Source organism: Xyrauchen texanus, chromosome 6 (assembly GCF_025860055.1).
Source record: "Xyrauchen texanus isolate HMW12.3.18 chromosome 6, RBS_HiC_50CHRs, whole genome shotgun sequence".
Lineage (NCBI taxonomy): Eukaryota > Metazoa > Chordata > Actinopteri > Cypriniformes > Catostomidae > Xyrauchen > Xyrauchen texanus.
The window spans coordinates 25,590,677-25,610,708 of NC_068281.1; the positions used below are offsets into that span (position 1 = coordinate 25,590,677).

General features: G+C 38.9%; 1 protein-coding gene across 8 annotated transcripts in view; it reads right to left on the minus strand.

The window, feature by feature from the left end:
• LOC127644754 (TRAF2 and NCK-interacting protein kinase-like) overlaps positions 1-20,032 on the minus strand; it is a 137,608-nt gene that overhangs the window by 12,312 nt on the left and 105,264 nt on the right. Inside the window, exons 13-21 of one of the 8 annotated variants that reach the window (XM_052128113.1) lie at positions 17,806-17,916; positions 16,199-16,285; positions 13,367-13,567; positions 11,831-12,136; positions 7,681-7,845; positions 6,647-6,892; positions 5,985-6,094; positions 5,754-5,893; positions 3,773-3,870 (exon numbers count right to left, since the gene is read on the minus strand). In XM_052128113.1, the coding sequence (XP_051984073.1) occupies positions 3,773-3,870; positions 5,754-5,893; positions 5,985-6,094; positions 6,647-6,892; positions 7,681-7,845; positions 11,831-12,136; positions 13,367-13,567; positions 16,199-16,285; positions 17,806-17,916 (1,464 nt within the window). Of the gene's footprint in view, positions 1-3,772; positions 3,871-5,753; positions 5,894-5,984; positions 6,113-6,646; positions 6,893-7,680; positions 7,846-11,830; positions 12,137-13,366; positions 13,568-16,198; positions 16,286-17,805; positions 17,917-20,032 lie in introns of all 8 variants that reach the window. The other 7 variants (XM_052128112.1, XM_052128114.1, XM_052128116.1 and 4 more) reach the window with 7 other exon arrangements.

A 20,032-nucleotide genomic window follows, 5' to 3' on the forward strand; every position in this document is an offset into this window, starting at 1 on the left:
ATGTATTTATTCAAAGATTTTGTATTTAAGAACGGGGAGGTGAGGGTTAATTTTATTTAAATAATAGTATGTTCCAATTGGAAAAGGCGAGAAAATGTCCCTATTTAACCCAGTCGTCACTAGACGGAAGACAAGATAAATGACGAGTGTTTGAGCACATGGACAAGTTGCTAGCGCTGCTTGCGCTCAATATACTCCAGCCTCTATAGTTGCGGGAGGGGAATTGGAACTGTTTTAGTACCTAAGGTCTAGCTTTTTTTTTAATATATATATAAAAAACCTCTCGCACCTGGATTAAACATCTTTTTGGAATGCCATTCTTTCTCTCATGTGTGATTCACCCCATTGTTGGATGCCAGCACGGTGGCAGGTTCCAGAGGAGTTCCCTGGCATGTAGTGTTGGCTGATGGAGCGACTAGGATGCCAGGGAGGACTCAACTATGGGAGGGGTGACTGGAACCCTAATTGGAATGTTGAGGGGCATTGTTGAGCGCCCTCAGACTCTCTGGGGACTTTGTGCTGTCATGGCTGATTGTGCCACTTTTAAGGGGTGTGTGATTGTGAACCTGTGGAACAGTCTCCCATCACTAATTTTACTGGGTTCCATGGACTTGTTTATTGTTTTGCTCACCATTTTGAAATATTTATTGGGGTTTTGTTGTGCAAATGTGCCATCCATCCAATTTATAGGTTTTGTTTTTAAACTCATTTGAACTTATTCTTATGTATTTATTAAAATATTTTGTATTTAAGAATGGAAAGCCAAGAGTTCATTTTATTTAAATAAACATGAAATACCTAAAACAGGTCTAGCTTTTAGACTTTTTTTTATATGTAAGCTTAGTTTATGTGAGCTTTTAAACACTTATTGGCACATTTGGCACCTGTATTAAACATCTTTTTGGAATGCCATTCCTTGTCTCTGGTGTGATTCTCCTTGTGACCGCTCCGCTCCTCATCACACACTGACAATACCATTAGGTGAGAAAGTTTTGAGGGTGAAAGAGGACAAGCTTTTCTTAAGTCAGACAAGAATTCCCACAGTCTTCTGCCAAGCAACCTTTAGAATAAGTGCGACAAAGGGGGAGAAGAAAGAAAGACTGAGAGAGACAGAGAGAAAAATGGACAGGGGTGTTACTATCCTTATCTATTGCATTCTATCAATTACTGAGGTTATGATGACCGGGGTGAGAGAGAGAGAGAGAGAGACTTGCAAAGCTGGAGCTGGTTAATGCAGATTGTAGGTCAAACAGCTAATTATGTCGACAGCTTTAGTTCTCTGTTTAAACATTCATCACACCACAGAGACCGGTCTTCTTTTCTGAATGTACCAAGCATAAGCTTCCTCAAAAAAAGACTTAAGGTCTCTGAGCCAAAACAGCTCATAAAGAAGCAAACCAGCCATTTAAATTAAATGCATTCAAATAAATACAAATATAAGACTTGGCTCTGAACAAATGTAGAAGGTATCCTTTTGATCTCTCTCTGAGGCTTGAGTAAATTTAAACATGTTCACATTTAGAAACAGCTGGAAGATCATTATCTGCAGGTCACGGAGTGCCAGGAAGTGTGAGTGGTGAGGTTTGAGGTGGGCTATATGCTGGGACCACCATGGTCTCACACTGTATTGACTCTCTAGTAGGGCTGAAACAGTTAGTCGACGTTATCGACAAAACATTATCGACAAAAATGTTCATTGTCGAATAGTCGTTTGATGTCATTTAACGTAACATGAGATCACATTAAACTGTAATGATGACTCGTAAGAGCAGCACTGCATCTCATGCCTGACTGAGGAGAGCAAGAATTACACAGATCACAGTCCAGATGCACTTTAAACCTTCCAAACAGCTTCATCTTATGTAGATCACAAAGTATGAGCGAATTATACAAAAATAACAAATAAGTATATACAGAAGCACTCTCGTTGTGGAATAAGCAGAGCCGGAGCTCTTTAAAGAAAACACCCCGATGTTACATCTTTAATGCAGTTATATTTAATGCGTTATAGCTTTATTAAAGTAAAAAAAATACAGAAGCAGATCATGTAAATAACTACAAACGTCTGAAACTGGCATTTTTCTGTGCGAACAGCGCCTCTTCTATGAGTTGCGTGAATGTCCCGATCTGAGGGGGAGAGATTGAAACTGCACCCGGCTGATACACACTCTGTCATGGGACGCTCATCCCTCAAGCACACACACTTAATGCAGCTAGATTATAACGTGATGGCTCGTGACTTACTGAATCATAATATATATAATGGCAATATGCAGCTTTATTAATAATAGAGTATGTTTTTTGTGAGTTAAAGATGGATTGAAGTGAACAGAAAGGTGAGAGAGGAAGTCCAGTGTTGTCAACTAGTTTCAATGGAAAGTAGCTAAAGTCTGCTCGAAAAGTCGCTAAATGTTACTAGATGACGTCATACGTTAATTAACATATCTGTGACATCACCGCGTCTCATTTGCATTTTGTATTGGTGACTTTCTTCAACGGAAGTAGCTAAGGTTTCTCCAAAGTCACTAGATTTGTCGCAAGTTTCTATTTGAAAAAAATTAGCTAAAGAGGTCTGAAAAGTGGCTAAATCTAGCGACAAAGTCGCCAAGTTGGCAACACTGAGGAAGTCTTCGCCCCATTATACACTGCAACAAAATACGTTTATGATTTGTTTTGGCTTGTTTTCCAAATAAAAATATCTAAAACACATTTAAAACAATGTACATTTACTTTAGGAACTATAATGCAGAAGACATTTTTTTTTTTATCAGAGTATGTTGAATTTAATATTAAAAATACAAATATTTAAAAATATCTAAAAATTCTTTAAAAAAAGATGCATTCACATGAAAAGCTGCATATAATATATGTATACTTGCTTTTAGAGACTAGATCTTGAATATAAGTATTTTTTGTCTTTACTGCACTCGCAGAAGTATAACCAAGTAAAAAATACACTTGTATACAAAATATACTTAGTGTATATTTAAGATACATTCTCTAAAATCAAGTCTAAATATCTTATATGTTGCTTCTCAAGTAAATGTATCCTGCTTTAAGGATTTGTAGACAATTTTAAATGGAAAACAAAGATAAAAACACTTGATAACAATAGCTTTTTTTTTTTGCAGTGAATTTCTTTACTGAATTAAACTACATAAAAAGTATTTTTTCCCTTTAATTCAGTGAATATCATTCAGAGGTATTTTTAATAGATGATTTTGTCCTCTTTATTGTTAGTAAGCACGTTTAATACAACCTTTTAAGTTGGGGCACAAGCTGAATAATCGGTTAAGAGCTAATGATTAATCGTTGCAATAATCGCCTGAATAATCGTTCTAATAATCATTAGATTAATCGATCATCAATATAATAATCGCTAGTTGCAGCCCTACTCTCTAGTGAAGCTTATGACCTTTTAGCAGAACTATTAAGATAAGCACAACCAGTCTTGTTTTGTTGCATGTGAAGCTAAACAGTCTCAAAGCATTCAGACCAATTCACTTTCAGTGCCTAGATATTATAAGTGCACACAATTGGAAAGCTAGCCTTCAGGAAGGGGGACACAACAATATAACCACCGAAACTTTTGGCCTTGAAATGTTCAACTGTGTGCATGTACAAAGGCTGTTAAATCTAAAACTATGTTCAGAAGTCACAACTACATCCAAAAAGTAGTGATTGAAAGTTTAATGATTGAACAGAGGTGTGTATTGAGACAGGAAATAAAGAAGGGCAAGAACATGTTTAAGGGATGAAGGGATGAACTAACCGAAGGTCGACTGGGTTTGTTGAAATCTTTGTCCTCTTCCTCACTGGGCTTAGAGGTCTCCTGCGATGCCACTGGAGAGCCGTCTGATTTACCAGAGCCTGAAAAACACAGAAAGATCGAATTAAAAGACAGACAAAAAGAATGAAAGAAAGACATACTTCAGGACAAACAGAACAACAGACAGACAAACAGACAAGAGCGAAAGACAACCAGACCAAAAGACAGACGGAGACAGACATACAGACAGACAGAATGAAAGAAAGACAAACAGAATGAAAGACAGGCAGTCAGACAGACAGGCCAAAAGAAAGGTAGAACAAAAGACAAACAGAACGAATGACAGACAGACAGACAGACCGCACAAAAGACAGGCAGTCAGACAGGCCGAAAGACAGACAGGCCGAAAGAAAGGCAGAAAGACAGACAAACGGAACGAACGAAAGACAGAACGACAAACGGAATGAACGAAAGACAGAATGAAAGAGAAACAGACCAAAAGACAGACAGACCAAAAGACAGTCAGACAGAACGAAAGAGACCGACAGAACAAAAGACAGACAGACAGACAGACCAAGAGACAAAATAAAATACAAACAGATAACTAAAAACATGCATTGGCCACATGAGCACAAAGGATAAATGTGCACCAACCACTAGGACATGGATTCTAAACAATTAAAGTGCCAAAAACAGGCAACCAAAGCTTCCACTGTCATCCTATAGAGTATATTGCCTTCTCTCTAGAGGATGACTGCAGATCTGACAAGGCAAACAGAGTGGAACAGAAGCACAAAAATAACCAGGATAGAGTCTGAAAGAGTGCCAGCTCCTTCGGTCCCATGGAGGGTGTCAGATGTAAGGCATGCTGGGAGGCTGAGGCAGACTTATGCATCAACACCAGTCACTCACAGCACACCATGACTATTTACACTGACTCCAAAATACACTCTAAATAAGAATTTTAAACGGAGATGTGCTCATCCTCAATATGGGGTGGTGCGTAAAGGCAAAACAGTCTAATGTACGTGAACACAGACGCTTATAGATACGCAAGCTCTAATTTGTGTGTTGTTGCATTCCAATTTCAAGGATGTAAACAATAACAAAGGAATTAGAACGCTATTGGCCTGGGAACACTTTCAATATTGTTACCGGATCCTTTAAATGAGGCTCTGAGTTAACATTTTATCAAAGAACACCAAACATTTACCTGAAGTGACTTATCCAGATGCGTTGTTGATACGTAGCATCTACACGGGAAACGTAAAGAAATTGTATGGTAGTTTCTATGCTCAAAATTATTATCGGGAATATCCAGCTGTCTTGCTTCACTGCAGTGGTTCTTGCATTTTTTCACTTAAATTTTTCACTAAACACTTTAATTTATGTTAGTTCCAGGCATCCAGGGAGAATCTAGCCACCGAACAACAAGGTCCACATTTAAAAAATGACATTTTATAACTTTAACTTTAATCTTATTAGTCACTATGAATGAAGTGCCTCCCGCTGTTGTTTTGAATGAGTATGACAACTAGGAGGAAACGTTCAAGGAACAAAGACATTACATTATTTTACTATAGAGCATTTCAAGGACTATTCATTGGTTGAAGGAAGTAATCGCAGTGCAACATTTTAAAGAAACTATTGCTGAGCAAGTAAGTTGAAGTCAATGTATTGATAGCAACTTACCTGAATAACAAGACATTTGGTTTTATGGCACAAACATTTGAGGACAACTCTTTCGCCCCCTTGAACACTGATGTTAGTTAGCGCCAGAGATCCGTTTAAATTTTAAACTTTAAACGGACCAAACATTGGCAATGTGTTGGCCAAGTTCTCAGGTCCGTTTAAATTTTAAACTTTAAACGGACCAAACATTGGCAATGTGTTGGCCAAGTTCTCAGGTCTGCATTCACATTCTTGCTTTAAAGGGCTTTGTAAACCTATTTTCTCACATGTTGATAAGGCTGAGGGGTCTTACCTCTAGGCTGGCTCCTCTCACTAGATCCTGGATGGGAGCCACCCTGAGTGCTAGGTGTGCTGGAACTGGACGAGCTGTTACTGCTGGTTCTCTGCAAAGCCACATCCAGGGACAATTCTGTCCTCCTCAGGTCTGGATTACTGCATAGTTCAGAACAGAAATATACAGTCAATGCTATAATCAATCAACACAAAATTACACCAACTGTTTGGGATCTGGCAGAGTGCTCACCTGGTGCGTATGAGCTGAGAAGCTGCTCTCCCTCCTCCACCTGATTCTCCATTCCCAGGAGAGTTCTTCCTCACCAGAGCTGGGGAGATAGAGGTGGTCCGCTGAGGCACCTGGGTAGTACCGGACAACTTTAATCAAAAGCATAAATGACTAAATGTCAGAGAGATACGGGATCATAGCATGATTGCCACAAATCCATCCCCCTTCAAAACAAAGAATGACAAAGAGTGCAATTTTGGATATATCAGCTAGTTCTACATCTATATGAATCTAAACACATTTGAATTCTTTACAGTATATTAAAGGTGCACTGTCATTGCCATTTTGATGAGACAACAACTGCAATTAAGATGATCCAGCAGTGGAATGAATATGACGTTCTCTGGAAGATGTTGGAGTTTGAGGCAAGTTTATCAGATATTTGTTCTTATTCACTCAATCGACTTGGCAGGTCATATAATTTCAACATGGCAGCTACCATCAGGGGGAAAACTGCCTCTAGGACCTTGATTTGAAGAATTTCATCTCATGTGAGTGTACATTATTTTAAATGATTTGTTTTCAAAACTGCTATTCCTTGCTTCAGGGGTAAAACATCTTTAAAAAGTAGAAAAAATATCTAAATAAAACATCTTTAAGCTTACTGCTGTAATCATTCTGACCTTGGGAGGAATATCCTCTTCTCTCAGCCAGGGGGAACTGCGGTCAAATTTCTCCTCACGGCTGGGTGCTCGGGGAGCCGCAGGGGGCATCTCTGAAGTCGGGTCGGAGTTCTGGCGTGGCATCTCAGGCCGATGGGACACCAGGCTCTCCTGGAAGGCTGAAACAGCCTTGGGAGACTGGTCATGCACAGACTGAGAGACTGACATAGAGGAGCTTTGGGATCTCACAGGAACCAAATGAGCTATCTGAAAGATTGAAAAAAAATCAACCAATAATTAGATGGTAAAAAAAAATATATAGCTCTGTCCCAAAACTTAGTGAACTGCCTCTAAGGGGCCTTTTTAGCCCGAACAGGTTCTTGTGCTAAAGAAAAAAAAAAAAAAAGAAAAAAATCAAAACACGTTTTTAAAAGTTTGTTCTTTTTAACTTAACAAAGCATATAAAAATCATGAAGCTCCTGCAAGAGATGCTGAAAAAACAGAGACGAGGCACAACAGTGAAAGACATCAACTGTAAAAACAGCACAGAAGAGATGCAAAAAGGTGTTAGGACCCATAGGCAGCGTTTAAGCTGTTTTGGAACACACAAATAGCGCTCTCCACTGGAGACTGAACTTGCAATTGATTTCAAAGAGTCTGATGTTAGCATGTTGCTAAGCTTTTGTAGCTACTTTTTAATATTGAAATGTACTTTTATTATAAATTAATATTTCTCACACTTGGCCGACACTTGTATTTTTGTTTGAGCAAGGTATCTTAGAAGGCAGCAAAATTATAATGGCTACCTTTTGAAACAGCCTTCACATCAGGAGCATACCTATAAATCCTTAAAACGCAGCCTCCATAGGCAGCTCACTAGGTTTTAGAAAACAGCCTAGAATATGTTGGTCTGTCACAGTCAAAACACTAAATAGCCTAATCAGTGTGTGGAGTAAGGCAACAGTTGATGGGTCATATCTGGCCATGTCCACATTTACCACAATAAATACAAAAATTGTGCTTGGACCAAACAGCTAAATTACGTTATACAGTACCTGAGGCTCCACAGGACGGTGGATAGGAGGAGTCCGTGCCGGCTGCATACCCCCACTGCTAAAGGACTCTGAACGGGGTGGAAGGGAAGGGTCGGAGATACGGTTAGCCACTTTATGTTGCAGGGCTGGAGAGCTTTGGCGGTTGAGTTTGGAGCGCTCCTCGACCTTCATGAATGATAAAAAGATCAAAAAGTTAATCATGACATCATCTGAAAAAGAAAAGCACTATTAAGTATACTGAATTAGGCTGAATTAGCCGTTGCATGTTGATCAGGTCATTCATACAACGATTGGTAAGAGCAGCACCTTCTAAAAGCCCCTATAAGTACAGAGCTGGCAGAGAAATTGATGACCTTTGAAAAGTAAAAAGATAGGAAAAATTCCAATTAGTTCAATGAATAAAGAATCTGCTTTGGCAATGGAAAAAGCAAAGATGTGAGACGCTGCTTGGTAAATGTCTTTCAACTTGATTTAAGACTTGAGTTCCTATCTCATTTCTAAGTATATGTGGTACAATCAAAGTTACCACACATTTTTATAAAACTTTCTGTATTCATGAGATTAGGAATGTGTGACTGTTGGAATGACTAATATGTGAAGTACTCTATTCTCTTCTTTCAGTGTCTCACAACTTGATCTTGTTGCACCAACAGATACTTTCAGAAGAACAGAAGATAAGGAGAGACATTGGTTAACCATCCCAGAGATGCAGAATCCAACTGTAGACATTAAATGGGAGGAAGCATGTCAAATTTGAACAGGAATCAGAGGTTAGTGTAAAGATGAATGGAAGTTTGCTCAGGAGGCATGATTCCACTATGTCTACTATCAAAATAATTTAGGTTAATTAAACAGCATTTTTAAATGGCAAGTAAATGACTTGTCATTGGTTTTATAACTGTGTGGTTAAGTATGACCATGACTTATTATGACACTACTGGTTGCTAGGTAAGTTTTTATTGTTAATATTTTGCTTTTAATGTTAATCTAAGATACATTTAGAAATCAATTAGGTTTTCCAGAAGTTCTTTGCAAGGATGTCAAAATTGCATTCCAGAAAACTGAGCAATTCCCAATGTATTAAACACATGATGACACATCATGTTGTATACAGGGTCCAAAACGAATGCCTGCCAAGCACCAAAAGAGAGTATAATTGTCTTGTAAAAGATTATGAAAAAAAAAAAAGGTTGTGTGCCAGTGACCGCTAACTTTAAAAGGAACTGTGAAGAGACAGGAGTAAGCCCACCCCTTCACTATGGGTTTACCCCAGTCTCTTCAACTGAAACGTAATACATTTTTAAATCAAATGGTAAGAATTGACAGTTACCTGCACTGTTTGCCACTATTATACAAGGAAAAAACAGCTAAATAATCCCATTGTCATGATAACAAAACATGTATATATATATTTATTTATTAATAATAAAATAAAAGCACAATACGGTTTCATGTATTCAAATATTTATGGTTGATAAATTGTCAATTCACTCGACATTGGCAGTTTTGGCAGAAAAGTTTGGACCCTAATTTTATGTTTGTCAGAGCTGATGCACTAAGGTTACTGTAGACCGCTGTGCTAATTTTCAACATTTCCCAGTCTCATTTATTTGTCTCGTAGTATACAAGAAGTTCACCACATGCCACCTTGCGAGAGAAAAAAGAGCTCCATCACCAACAGGCAATGCACTCAGAAACACCCATCAAATTGACTGGACTGCATCAAAAGCTAAAGCTTACACAAACACGGAGGACATCCAAACAGTGTGGTGGGTCATCTGAAGGGGCTGATGAATCAGGATCAGGGCAAGACAAATGACAGAGGGGCTTGAATGATGTCATTGATGAGTAAGAGCCAATATGATGGAAATGGGAGGGGCTTAACAATAGCAGAGGATGTGAAGTGGTTTGCCGCTCTTAATTTTTATCTTGACAGTCCTGCATCTATGTTTTATGGTTTGGGTATGACGTAATGTAATTGTAATTACTAGGGCTGTCGATTTAACGCGTTAATTCAGTGCGATTAATCTGACAAAAAATGAAGCGTTAAAAATTCAATTCAATTTTATTTGTATAGCGCCTTTCACAACACACATCGTTTCAAAGCAGCTTCACAGAACATCAGCATTAACAGACGACAAAAACTGCAACGTCCATAAAGTCGATTAATCATCATTGTGTAATTTAGACAAAATTTGATTTTAATGGTTTAAAAATAATGAAATGATAATTATATTAACTCTTTCCCTTCCAAACACGGAATTTTCCGGGTTTTATGAAAAAGCTTCCGCCAAACACGGAATTTTCCTGGTATCCGTGTTTTAGGTGGAATACTGATAAGAAAGACCACGACGCATGTTTTGAAAGAGTACGCAACTCTTTGATCAAAGAAACAGACTGCGATCGTCTTAAACGTAAGTGGAGTTTTGAGAATGTAGCTCAAAATGTAGATAGAAATGCCTTTTTCTCAGCTTTTTGTCCGAAATGTTGTTTTTGACAAAGCCTACCTTTAATGCCTTAATGGCATTAAAAATAACAAATGAAGATAAAATAAAATCGTTTTTTATTTGCCTAAAAGCAGAGGCTCAGATCTTTATTTTGATATATAGCATCTTCATATATTCATGGAATTAAATATTCTGCGGGCCATTAAAGTTTTGCGAAAATCGTCAAAAACCCTGGCGGTGGCTGGCAACTTTTTTTTTTTTTTAAACGCTGGCGGGGAAAGAGTTAATAACCCCAAACCCCCCAAAAAAATGTATGCAATTAATTGCACCATAATAAGGAAGATTCCTGAGAAATGAAAGCTTGTAGTACCACCTGTTTACTCTAGATGGCAGTAAGTGAAATTTCAGCAGTATGAGCAACGCACAGTTTCTACAGTGAAGAAAACACTTCAGTAGGAAGAACAACGCAAACATATGTTACATTCTTGCGTTAAAAACACTTGGAGTGCAAATGTGAACTAAGGGACCTCAAGATGTGTTTAAAGATTGAGTATTAAACTATATTTAACTTGAAACAGTGAACTAAAAATTTTATGTTTATGATGCGATGCACCAGAGACGCTGCACAAGCATGTCTGAGGCAGGTGTAGATTGACGGGCTCTTATCATTTTTAAATATTTAAAAGATAACTATGTATAATTATATATTGATATAAAGATATATAATCTTTATATATTGAATTATTGTTATATGAGGGGCTTTCTCAGCAAATATTTGTATATGCAATTAATCGTGATTAATTAATCGGGACACCATGTAATTAATTCGATTAACAGCCCTAGTAATTACTTAAAATTACGTTTAAAACATTTATAATACATCCCTTTTTTAACACATATCCATTACAATTTGTGCATACTGTCTGTAATAGTATTGATCAGTGGCCTAACTAAAGCAGCTCTAAAGCAGTACAATTATGAGCAAATCACTGAAGCGCTTAACAAAACAACTGTGGCAGTATAAAGCTATTTACATCTATTTACAATTATTGCAAACCACCTCATTTAAAGAAGGGCCTGATCGTCATCATGTAGGGGGGAGATAATGGGGAAAGGGAGCCTACAGGGGAAGAGAGGGTGGTGGAGTTGCGGCGGCTACTTGGGGACAAAGACCCAGAAGAATTAGGGCTGCTTTTGAGTGAGCTGCGAGGAGAGAGCCCAATCCAGTTCAATACAGAACGAAGTGGCTCTGCAATGTTGGACTTTTTAGAGGGCTTTAAGCGGACATTAAAGAAGCCCTCCCTTCCACAAGACTTAGAGCGCCAAATGGGATTAAAATTCTGCCTGAGATAGTCAGCTGAAGTGGATGAAGACAGGTCCTGAGCAGAGGAGCTGCGTTGTGCATGAACTGAATCTTCTGAAATGTACGTTACGCGAGGTAGGGCCCACTCGCACTGTGGTACAGCCAAGAGTTGCTTGCCTGGCACAGAGTTGGAACGGTGCTCTTTTGCCTTTTGTTGTCGGAGGGAGCTCTCCGGGGCTGACTTGGACAGATTGCACTCTTCCACTGCGATCAGGCACTCTTGGCTAACAGAAAATCTTGGGAACAGCTCATCATAATCATGTACATCTATCCTATGGCAAGGTGAGAGTGAGGCATTGCGGTGCTTCAAACTGGCACAGGCCAGGTTCTCAGAACTAACCGCTTTAGTGATCGCAAGTTTGGGCTTGCGTCCGCGAGCCTCCTGCTCAGCCTTTTGGGAGGCCCTGAGCTGACAGACCTGCTGACTTATGTTCTCTTGACTGTCTCGTTGGACTGAGACCTGGATGGAGGGCTGTACGGACAGCCTCCGCTGCTGTAAATGCTGCATGACCTGTTCGCGAATTAGGGGAAACTTGTTAGTGGGGGCAGAGGAGGTCCTGCGTGGGGCGTTCGCCTTACTGGAGCGGGACGAGGAAGGCTTGTTGTTGATTGGTTGGTTGATCTGTTTAAGGGGCCGGCCTTGGACCTGAAAAAGTGAGTCAAGAGGTTTTGGTCAACACATTTAACTTGGTCAGACAAGACAAAACGATATCCTTAGGAAAGCAAAGACAAAACCAGACCAGCAAATCAAAAGAGCTTCATTGACATTGTATTTTACGGATATAAAGTCTCACCTGTTCAAAATGACAAAAAAACTGACAGATGTTGCATTTGGCAGGCATTAGGACCCAGCAGAAGCTGCCTTCCCTTCATCATGTCAAGTCGCACTCCATTAAGATTATCTTGAGATCTATGCATCGGATGAAGTTGTACTTGGGCTCGTTTTAATTGGAAGCATCAGCTTTATGTTATCACGTGTAACCATTGTTCTTATTTTCCGTTTGTTTCATGAAAAGAACACAACAAAGAAGCCATATCTGTTGCAAATAAGCTTGTTGTATTCTTATCATTGATTAACTTTAACAACATTCAATCACGGATATTTCTAATATTTGCAGCCCTATTTGCTATATTCTAATTTCGGATGATGAAAAAAAACTCTATTTATTTTCTGGAAAATATATATTTCTGGATCAAATATAATATCCGGGTTCCCACACTTTTGACCAATTAATTTTCCACATTTCCATAACTTTTCCAGTCATTGATGATTACTGGATAAGTATCCTTTAGAAATAATTTCAAAAGACATTGCTGGGTGGATTTCCATTTGCATGTCCAGAACCAATCTTTGAAATTAATAGATTTAAAGGGATAGTTCACCTACAAGCAGATGAACATTGTGTTATGATTTGCTCAAATAGTTTTAGGCTTATGACTTACACAAAATTAGATGTTAGGCAAAATGTTCTGGACTGACAGCCTCAGACACGATTTACTTTTATTGCTTCTTTTTTTCCATATAATGAAAGTAAAAAGGTAACTGAGGCTAAAATTCTTTATTTTTTTTTATATTTTTTTTTGTAATTCACAGTAGTGAATTCACAAAAAAAACAAAACAAAAAAAAAAAAAAATCACAATTTCAAAAGGTTTTGTGTGGGAACCCTGTAATAATGTTTCCTTTAAACATAATATTTGTGGTATAATTTGACTGAAGACTCTGGTGGCCAGGAAAATCGGTCCAATTTAATTTGGTGTAATCTGGATCAGCGTTGCTGGATTTTTGGTGTTCCCAGACCGACCTTAATGAGCTGGTGACCCTGAAAAGTGTGAGAGAATCATTGAATTCATACATTTTTAAATCAGCTCAGTTACCTCTTTGGCCCAGGCTGGTTTGTCACTGGGGTTGATGGCATCTTTGTAATGATAGAGTTGCTTCTTCTCTGCAGGTCTTGGGTCTTGCTGTTGTTGTTGCCGTTGATGTTGGAGAGAGACAAGGTACGCCCTCTCTTGATGCAGCTGTCTCTGTAATCTCTCTGCCTGTCTCTGTTCCTCCAGCTGTTTATGTTTGTACTCCTGAACACAGAGAGACAATGATAGAGAAACCTTTTAATAGTTAATCTGAGACCTCGCACACGGGCCATTCAATAATGGATGGAAATACAATACCACAAAATTACAACAACACTTGGCACATGCTTCGCTGTACATCAACAAATATACACATACAAAACATGCACATGCTGGATTATTTAAGGGGTATAGCTCAAAACAAACAGGTAAAGGCTAAGGTTGCGCTCCTGGATCTATGAACCATAATTACTGCACTACACACAGTCAGATGTGTGCCACCATCCGGTGCCAGGCATATGCTCTGTGGCACAGAACTGGGACAGTGCTACTACTTTAACTACAGATGGGAAAAAAAAAAAAAAAAAAAAAAAGAGGCAAATAACACTTTCCTTTACATCTCCTGTATGAATTTCTCAGTTAGGTTTGAAGCTAACAAAAAAGCAACCTAGAAAATATAGACTACACTGCAGTTTTCACTCTCCCCCTTCTCTATTTCTTACTCTCCCTAGTGGCTTCAAAGAAAAGAAAGTTTTATTGAATCCTTTTGGCCTCTTTTAAACAGCAAAACTCTTCTACTCCCATGAGAGCAGAAAAGGGAACACCTGCTTCATTCTGCTGCACCTCTCATAGTGTCACTTAAAATGCCAAATGCAAAGCACTTTCCAGGAACAAATACTTTTATTTATTGAGATTATAAAAGCTTTGATGTTTGCTGTAACTTGCCTGTCTACTTGATTACACAATACACAAATATTAGCTTGAAAATAAGCATACGGTCCTGTTGTTTGGATTGTTTTGTTCGTCCACATCAGAAAGAGTAATAAAAAGGACAAATGCAATATCTAGATACATGTAATTATTCAATGTCACAATTTGTCTCAATGTAATAAAAACGGTGACCTGAAACTTGGCAGTAGGTTGCCACAAAATAGTTTTGGATTGCATTTAAAACTGCATTCTATTCAGAGATGTGGTGCAGTGGTTAGAGAGCGTTAGTGAGAGCGAGTTGGTGCCATGGTGCTTAGATGGGTTATTCAGGTACAAGTCCAGCCTGCAACTTGTCTCCATCTTATTTCTCCCCATTCCTCAACAATTTTCTTTTCTCAATCTTGTAAACTCCCCCTCCCCCCAAAACAGCATGTTTTCTTCTAATTGCATTGTGTAATTAAAACATTATTGGGGCTGGGATAAACGATTATTTTTTAAACGATTAATCTAGCGACTATTTTTTCGATGCATCGATTAATCTAACGATTCATTTTTTTCAGTCCGATTCGATTTCGATTCAATTAATCGACTTGTGACAACACCGGTAATACCCGTTTCATCGGGGGTAGGGGTGTATAAAATGTAAACAAAAAAAAATTAAAAAAAAACATTTGCCAGGAGTTTGATTGACTGGCGATCTGATCAATCAATCATAATACGCCATTTTTGTCCGACAAAGTAGTCAGGAGAGAGAAGATTAACGTCGGCGGATTTGAATTTGAATAATGGATTGTAGGCTACTGTACTGACATCTTTCCGTGGTTAAAACAACAGTCCTTCTGATGTAGGCTACATTCATGTTTAGCCTATTTGATGCTATAAATTAACCAAGGAAAAGATGATCAGTTCACGAGCAGCTTTAACTGAGGCAATCTGTCACGACACATTAAAGAGCCACAAAATAGTAGGCCTATGTATGGTTTAATTTTCTTTGAATGACCAAATTAGAAAGTTGAGACTATTAAATGTTACCTGCTTGGTCCTGTCTGTCAGCGCGTTGTCAGTGTCCTCTATGTATTTTTCACGACATTCATAGCTATAAGCGCATTATTAATAGCTATAAGCGAAAACTTTAGGTGTCGACAACGTATTATAGATAACTCCAACATCGAGTGCAAAGTGGGGAGTTGAAAAAAAACTTACGGTGCTCTGTCATCTGCGGCTGCTCCCGGGTGCGCTAGAATGGAAGGCCATCTCCATTTTGCAAAGATGACATATCACGGAATTTTTTCCTTTTAAATTAAATAATTCCCATACTTTAGAGGAACGAGTGCATGCCGCCTTGCACTTCTGATAGTCTGAGGAGCCACTCGTGTTAGCGCCGGCGCCTCCATCTTTGTTTTGGGTCTGACAATTCGACGCGCATATTTTGCGTCGACGGTCATCCCAGCCCTAGTGCTGGTGCATTGCCGTGGTGCTAGAATGGAAAGCCATCTCCATTTTGCAAAGACGACATATCACATAATTTTTTCCTTTTAAATTAAAGAATTCCCACACTTTAGATGAACGAGTGCGTGCCGCCTTGCACTTCTGGTAGTCTGAGGAGCCACTCGTTTTGCTTCTACTCTCCGGCGCCGCCATCTTTGTTTTGGTCTGACGAATCGACGCGCATATTTTGCGTCGACGTATTTTTTGCGTCGAAGTCATCGATTACGTCGACGCGTCATCCCAGCCCTAAACATTATTAATAAAAAAATTATTATTTCAGCACAACCATAACAACATCCACGCAAACCGAATGATACGATAAGGGTCACTGCAGCAGTGGGTCAGGCAGGGGTGTGTGTGGGAGGGGCAAGGGGTATTCGGGATAGAAAGAGGACAGGGTTCAGGGGTGCAGCGAGGCAAGTCTTTTCTCTGTGTTACCAGTAGGAGAGCCTGCTCTTGCAAGAGCTGCTGCTGCAGGATCTCAAGCTGCCTTTGTTCCTCCTCCAACTGACGACGGATATACTCCTACAACCCAGAACCAACACCAGACAGATAAAGACAGGAAAACATTACAGATTATACAGGATTCAGAGTTAAAGTTTGACAGGAAGATGTTAAAGATGTCAAAATGAATAGATAGAATGATAAAAATATTGAATGACAAAATGTTAGAATTATAGAAAGACAGACCCATAGACACACAGAACGACAATAGACAAACAGTCAGATAGAATGACAGACAAAACGACCAATAGACAGTGACAGAGATAAAATGACAGATAGAGCAACAGACAGATAAAACAGACAGATGGATAAAATGACAGACAGACAGAACATCACAGACAGACAGATACAACGACACAGATAGAATGAGAAACAGACAGGCAGACACACACAGACAGAAAGACAGATAGATAGAATGACAGTCAGACAGACAGATTGTACAATAAATACAATGACAGAAAGACAGAACAGCAGACAGATTGAATATCAGATAGACAGATACAATGGCATAGAATGACAGACAGATATAACAACACAAACACCGATATAAAGAGACAGACAGACAGGTACAACAAATGCACACATCAAATCACTCTTAGCCAAACATTGTTGAGAAAATTATAAAAGAAAGAAGGAAGGAAAAATTATAAAGTGAAAGATCAATACAATAGGACGGTGTAGACCAGTTCAATGCATGGGAGAAACCAGAGAAAGAATAGAGCAGATAGTGTGACAAGAATAGAGGGGGAATAAAAGTGTGGAGAGAGCGCGAGATGGGAGTTTTCTGCACATCTGAAAAAGAGAGTCTGAGAGAGCAAAAGAGTGAATGTGGGAGATATTGAAAGTGAGAGAAGAGAGACTGTTGTGTCCTCTAGTGCAAACAAACCCATGATACAGTGAGATGAGTTAGATGGAAAAACCTTAAAATTAGAAACTGTGTATGTGGGTATGTGTGGGTAAGAGCTCTGGAAAACAGTGGCCATTAATATGCCGCTCAGAGCCTTTCTTAGAAACATCCAAACAGCTCTGCAAGGAAATTAACCTTACCCACACTAATGAAAGAGAGATATTTTATTTGACTATTTATCAAGTCACCCAGTGACTCAACAATCCCTTCAAAACATCACAAAATGGGGCTGTGTGGCAGGCAGCACAGTTCAAGTTCATGTGAACACACACACACACACACACACACACACACACACACACACACACACACACACACACACACACACACACACACACACACACACACACACACACCTTAGTTAAGCATGTTCAATCAGCATGAAGCAGCTCTCCAACTTAGCTATCTAATTGAGTACATACAATATACTTCTATTGTTTCTATATTAAGCTAATAATAAATACTACAGACTAACCCAAACCCTAATCTTAATTGAAACTTTTTGCACTCTTATTATTATTTACTTTATTTATAAACACACACACACTTTGACAACAGTTTCCTTTTAATTGAGTGTGTAATTGGTTTCCAGCTTGGTCATTGGAGGAGTGCTGTGAAAAACACTTGTATATACCTGCTCCCTCTCAGCCTGTCTCCTCTCCTCCTCTCGACGGAGTTGCTCCTCATAGCGATGTCTTTGCTCCCTCTCCTGCTGCTTCCTGACCTCCCGCTCATGTCGCTGTTGCTGTGAGACACAAGAGCCACACAAACATGTCCAAAAGAGCCAAAAAATTGTTTTCCCTGTAATGCAATGGGGTTCTAAAGAAGCTCCATCAGAATGTCATTTGCTAAAGTTTGATGCTATTTAGACATAAATTGCAAGTGTCAGTCAGACCAGCTGATGTCCTCAATTACACACCAGAAGGAAATCAAATCTAGGGCATTCTGAGTGACTCTAGCCAGGTCTCCTAAGTAACCAAATTGGCCCGGCTGAAAGGGAGGGTAGAGTAACATGGGGTAACCTCCTCGTGGTCGCTATAATGTGTGGTTCTCGGTGGTGCGTGTGGTGAGTTGTGCGTGGATGCCGTGGAGAACAGCGTGGGCCTCCACATGCGCTACATCTCCGCAGTAACGCGCTCAAACCACGTGATAGATGCACAGATTGACTGTCTTAGATGCTGAGGCAACTGGGATTCGTTCTCTGCCACCCAAATTGAGGCGAGTCACTATGCCACCATGAGGACTTAGAGCATATTGGGCATTCCAAATTGGGGAGAAAAAAAATTTGCACACCAGTTGATAGCCCTGAGTGCTATGGCAAAAACATTAACCTGACAATATTATTTTGAGATATAGCTTGATGTGCACGCAATTGCTCCAGACATTTTTAATTGAATAATGAACGAAAACACACACACACACACACACACACACACACACACACACACACACACACACACACACACACACACACACACACACACACACACACACACACCCCCCTTGACTTAACAGCCATGTAGCCAGGAAGATTCAAAATGTTTGATGCAAGAAGTAAAATTAAGTAAAAATAGTAGCTTATTTTTTTTCTTAAATTAACATGAGGAAGAATTATTTATATGCACAAATATAATTATAGAAAGTAATCAACACCAATATTTATCTAAACAAATTTTTCACAAAAAACACTTAAAAATATTAATGTGCCATTATTAATATATTAGAGCAATAACGCAAATAAACCGTAGCTTCAGAATTCTGAATTGATTTAATGAGTGTGTTTACATGCAGTCTTAAACTGATTATGCTTATAAAGTAGACAAGGTTACGTAAATGCCTTAAACAGCAATCTTTTATCGGGTAAGGTCATAAACTGTTTAAGCATAAACTGATACTCAAGTTTAAATCAGAGACACTATAAAACATCTGTCTTAAGACTTGTTTTGTTTTTCTTATTCTTGGAAGATGCAAGACAAAGATTGATCGCAAAATGGGTCTAATGACTGCAGAAAACTTATAGGGAAAATAAAAAGTTAACTAAAATCATTCACAATATGATATTAATAAATATACCCCAGTTAGTTCTGGTCCTCGAATCTGATTGGATGAGATGTTCCACGAGCACTGATGGTGTGACAGCATCAGCACTCAGACGCTTCACTGTATATATCACTCCGCTTGTGTTCATGCTGTTCTAAACTAAAGTGTAAGCGTAGTGCATATGTGTTAGGAGTTACTGTCTTTATTTATTTAATTACATATTTTAGCCGGCAGGTGGTGGCATACTCAGTTTTTCAATTTTTTTTTAAATGTACTTGTTCATTTAACTGTTATATAAACAATATCAAAATTTGCAATCGTACTATATGGCCCTACATTAGCACTGGTGTAATTACCTACAGCCTCGTGTCTGCGGCCGAATCACAGCAGTGTTGATGTAGGGCCATATCGCACTCTTGCTCGTGTGATATTACTTAAATATATAATCACCATCAAAAGCAGTGCTAATATTCAATATGATTTGATTGCACTAAGCTGTATTCCAAAACCAGACTTCATAAAAACTAGCACAAAATTAGCATACATTGCGTTTCTGCTTACCACAATGCATCAGTTCCCTTAAGAAGACCCTTGGTCTCATGGTATGCAAAGCTTTTTTTGTAAAAACTCTCATACAATCACTGTGGGAGAGGAATGCTGGTCTTTATGTGTGTGTGAATATGCCCTAATCTGGATTTTCTAAATGTTCACAATTTCTTTACATCACAGGGCAGGTCTAAGTGGATGAAAGCTGCAAAGCTACAGAGATTTATATTAAGAAAAGTGGCATTCATATCAGCTCAGAGCAGATCAAGTTATCC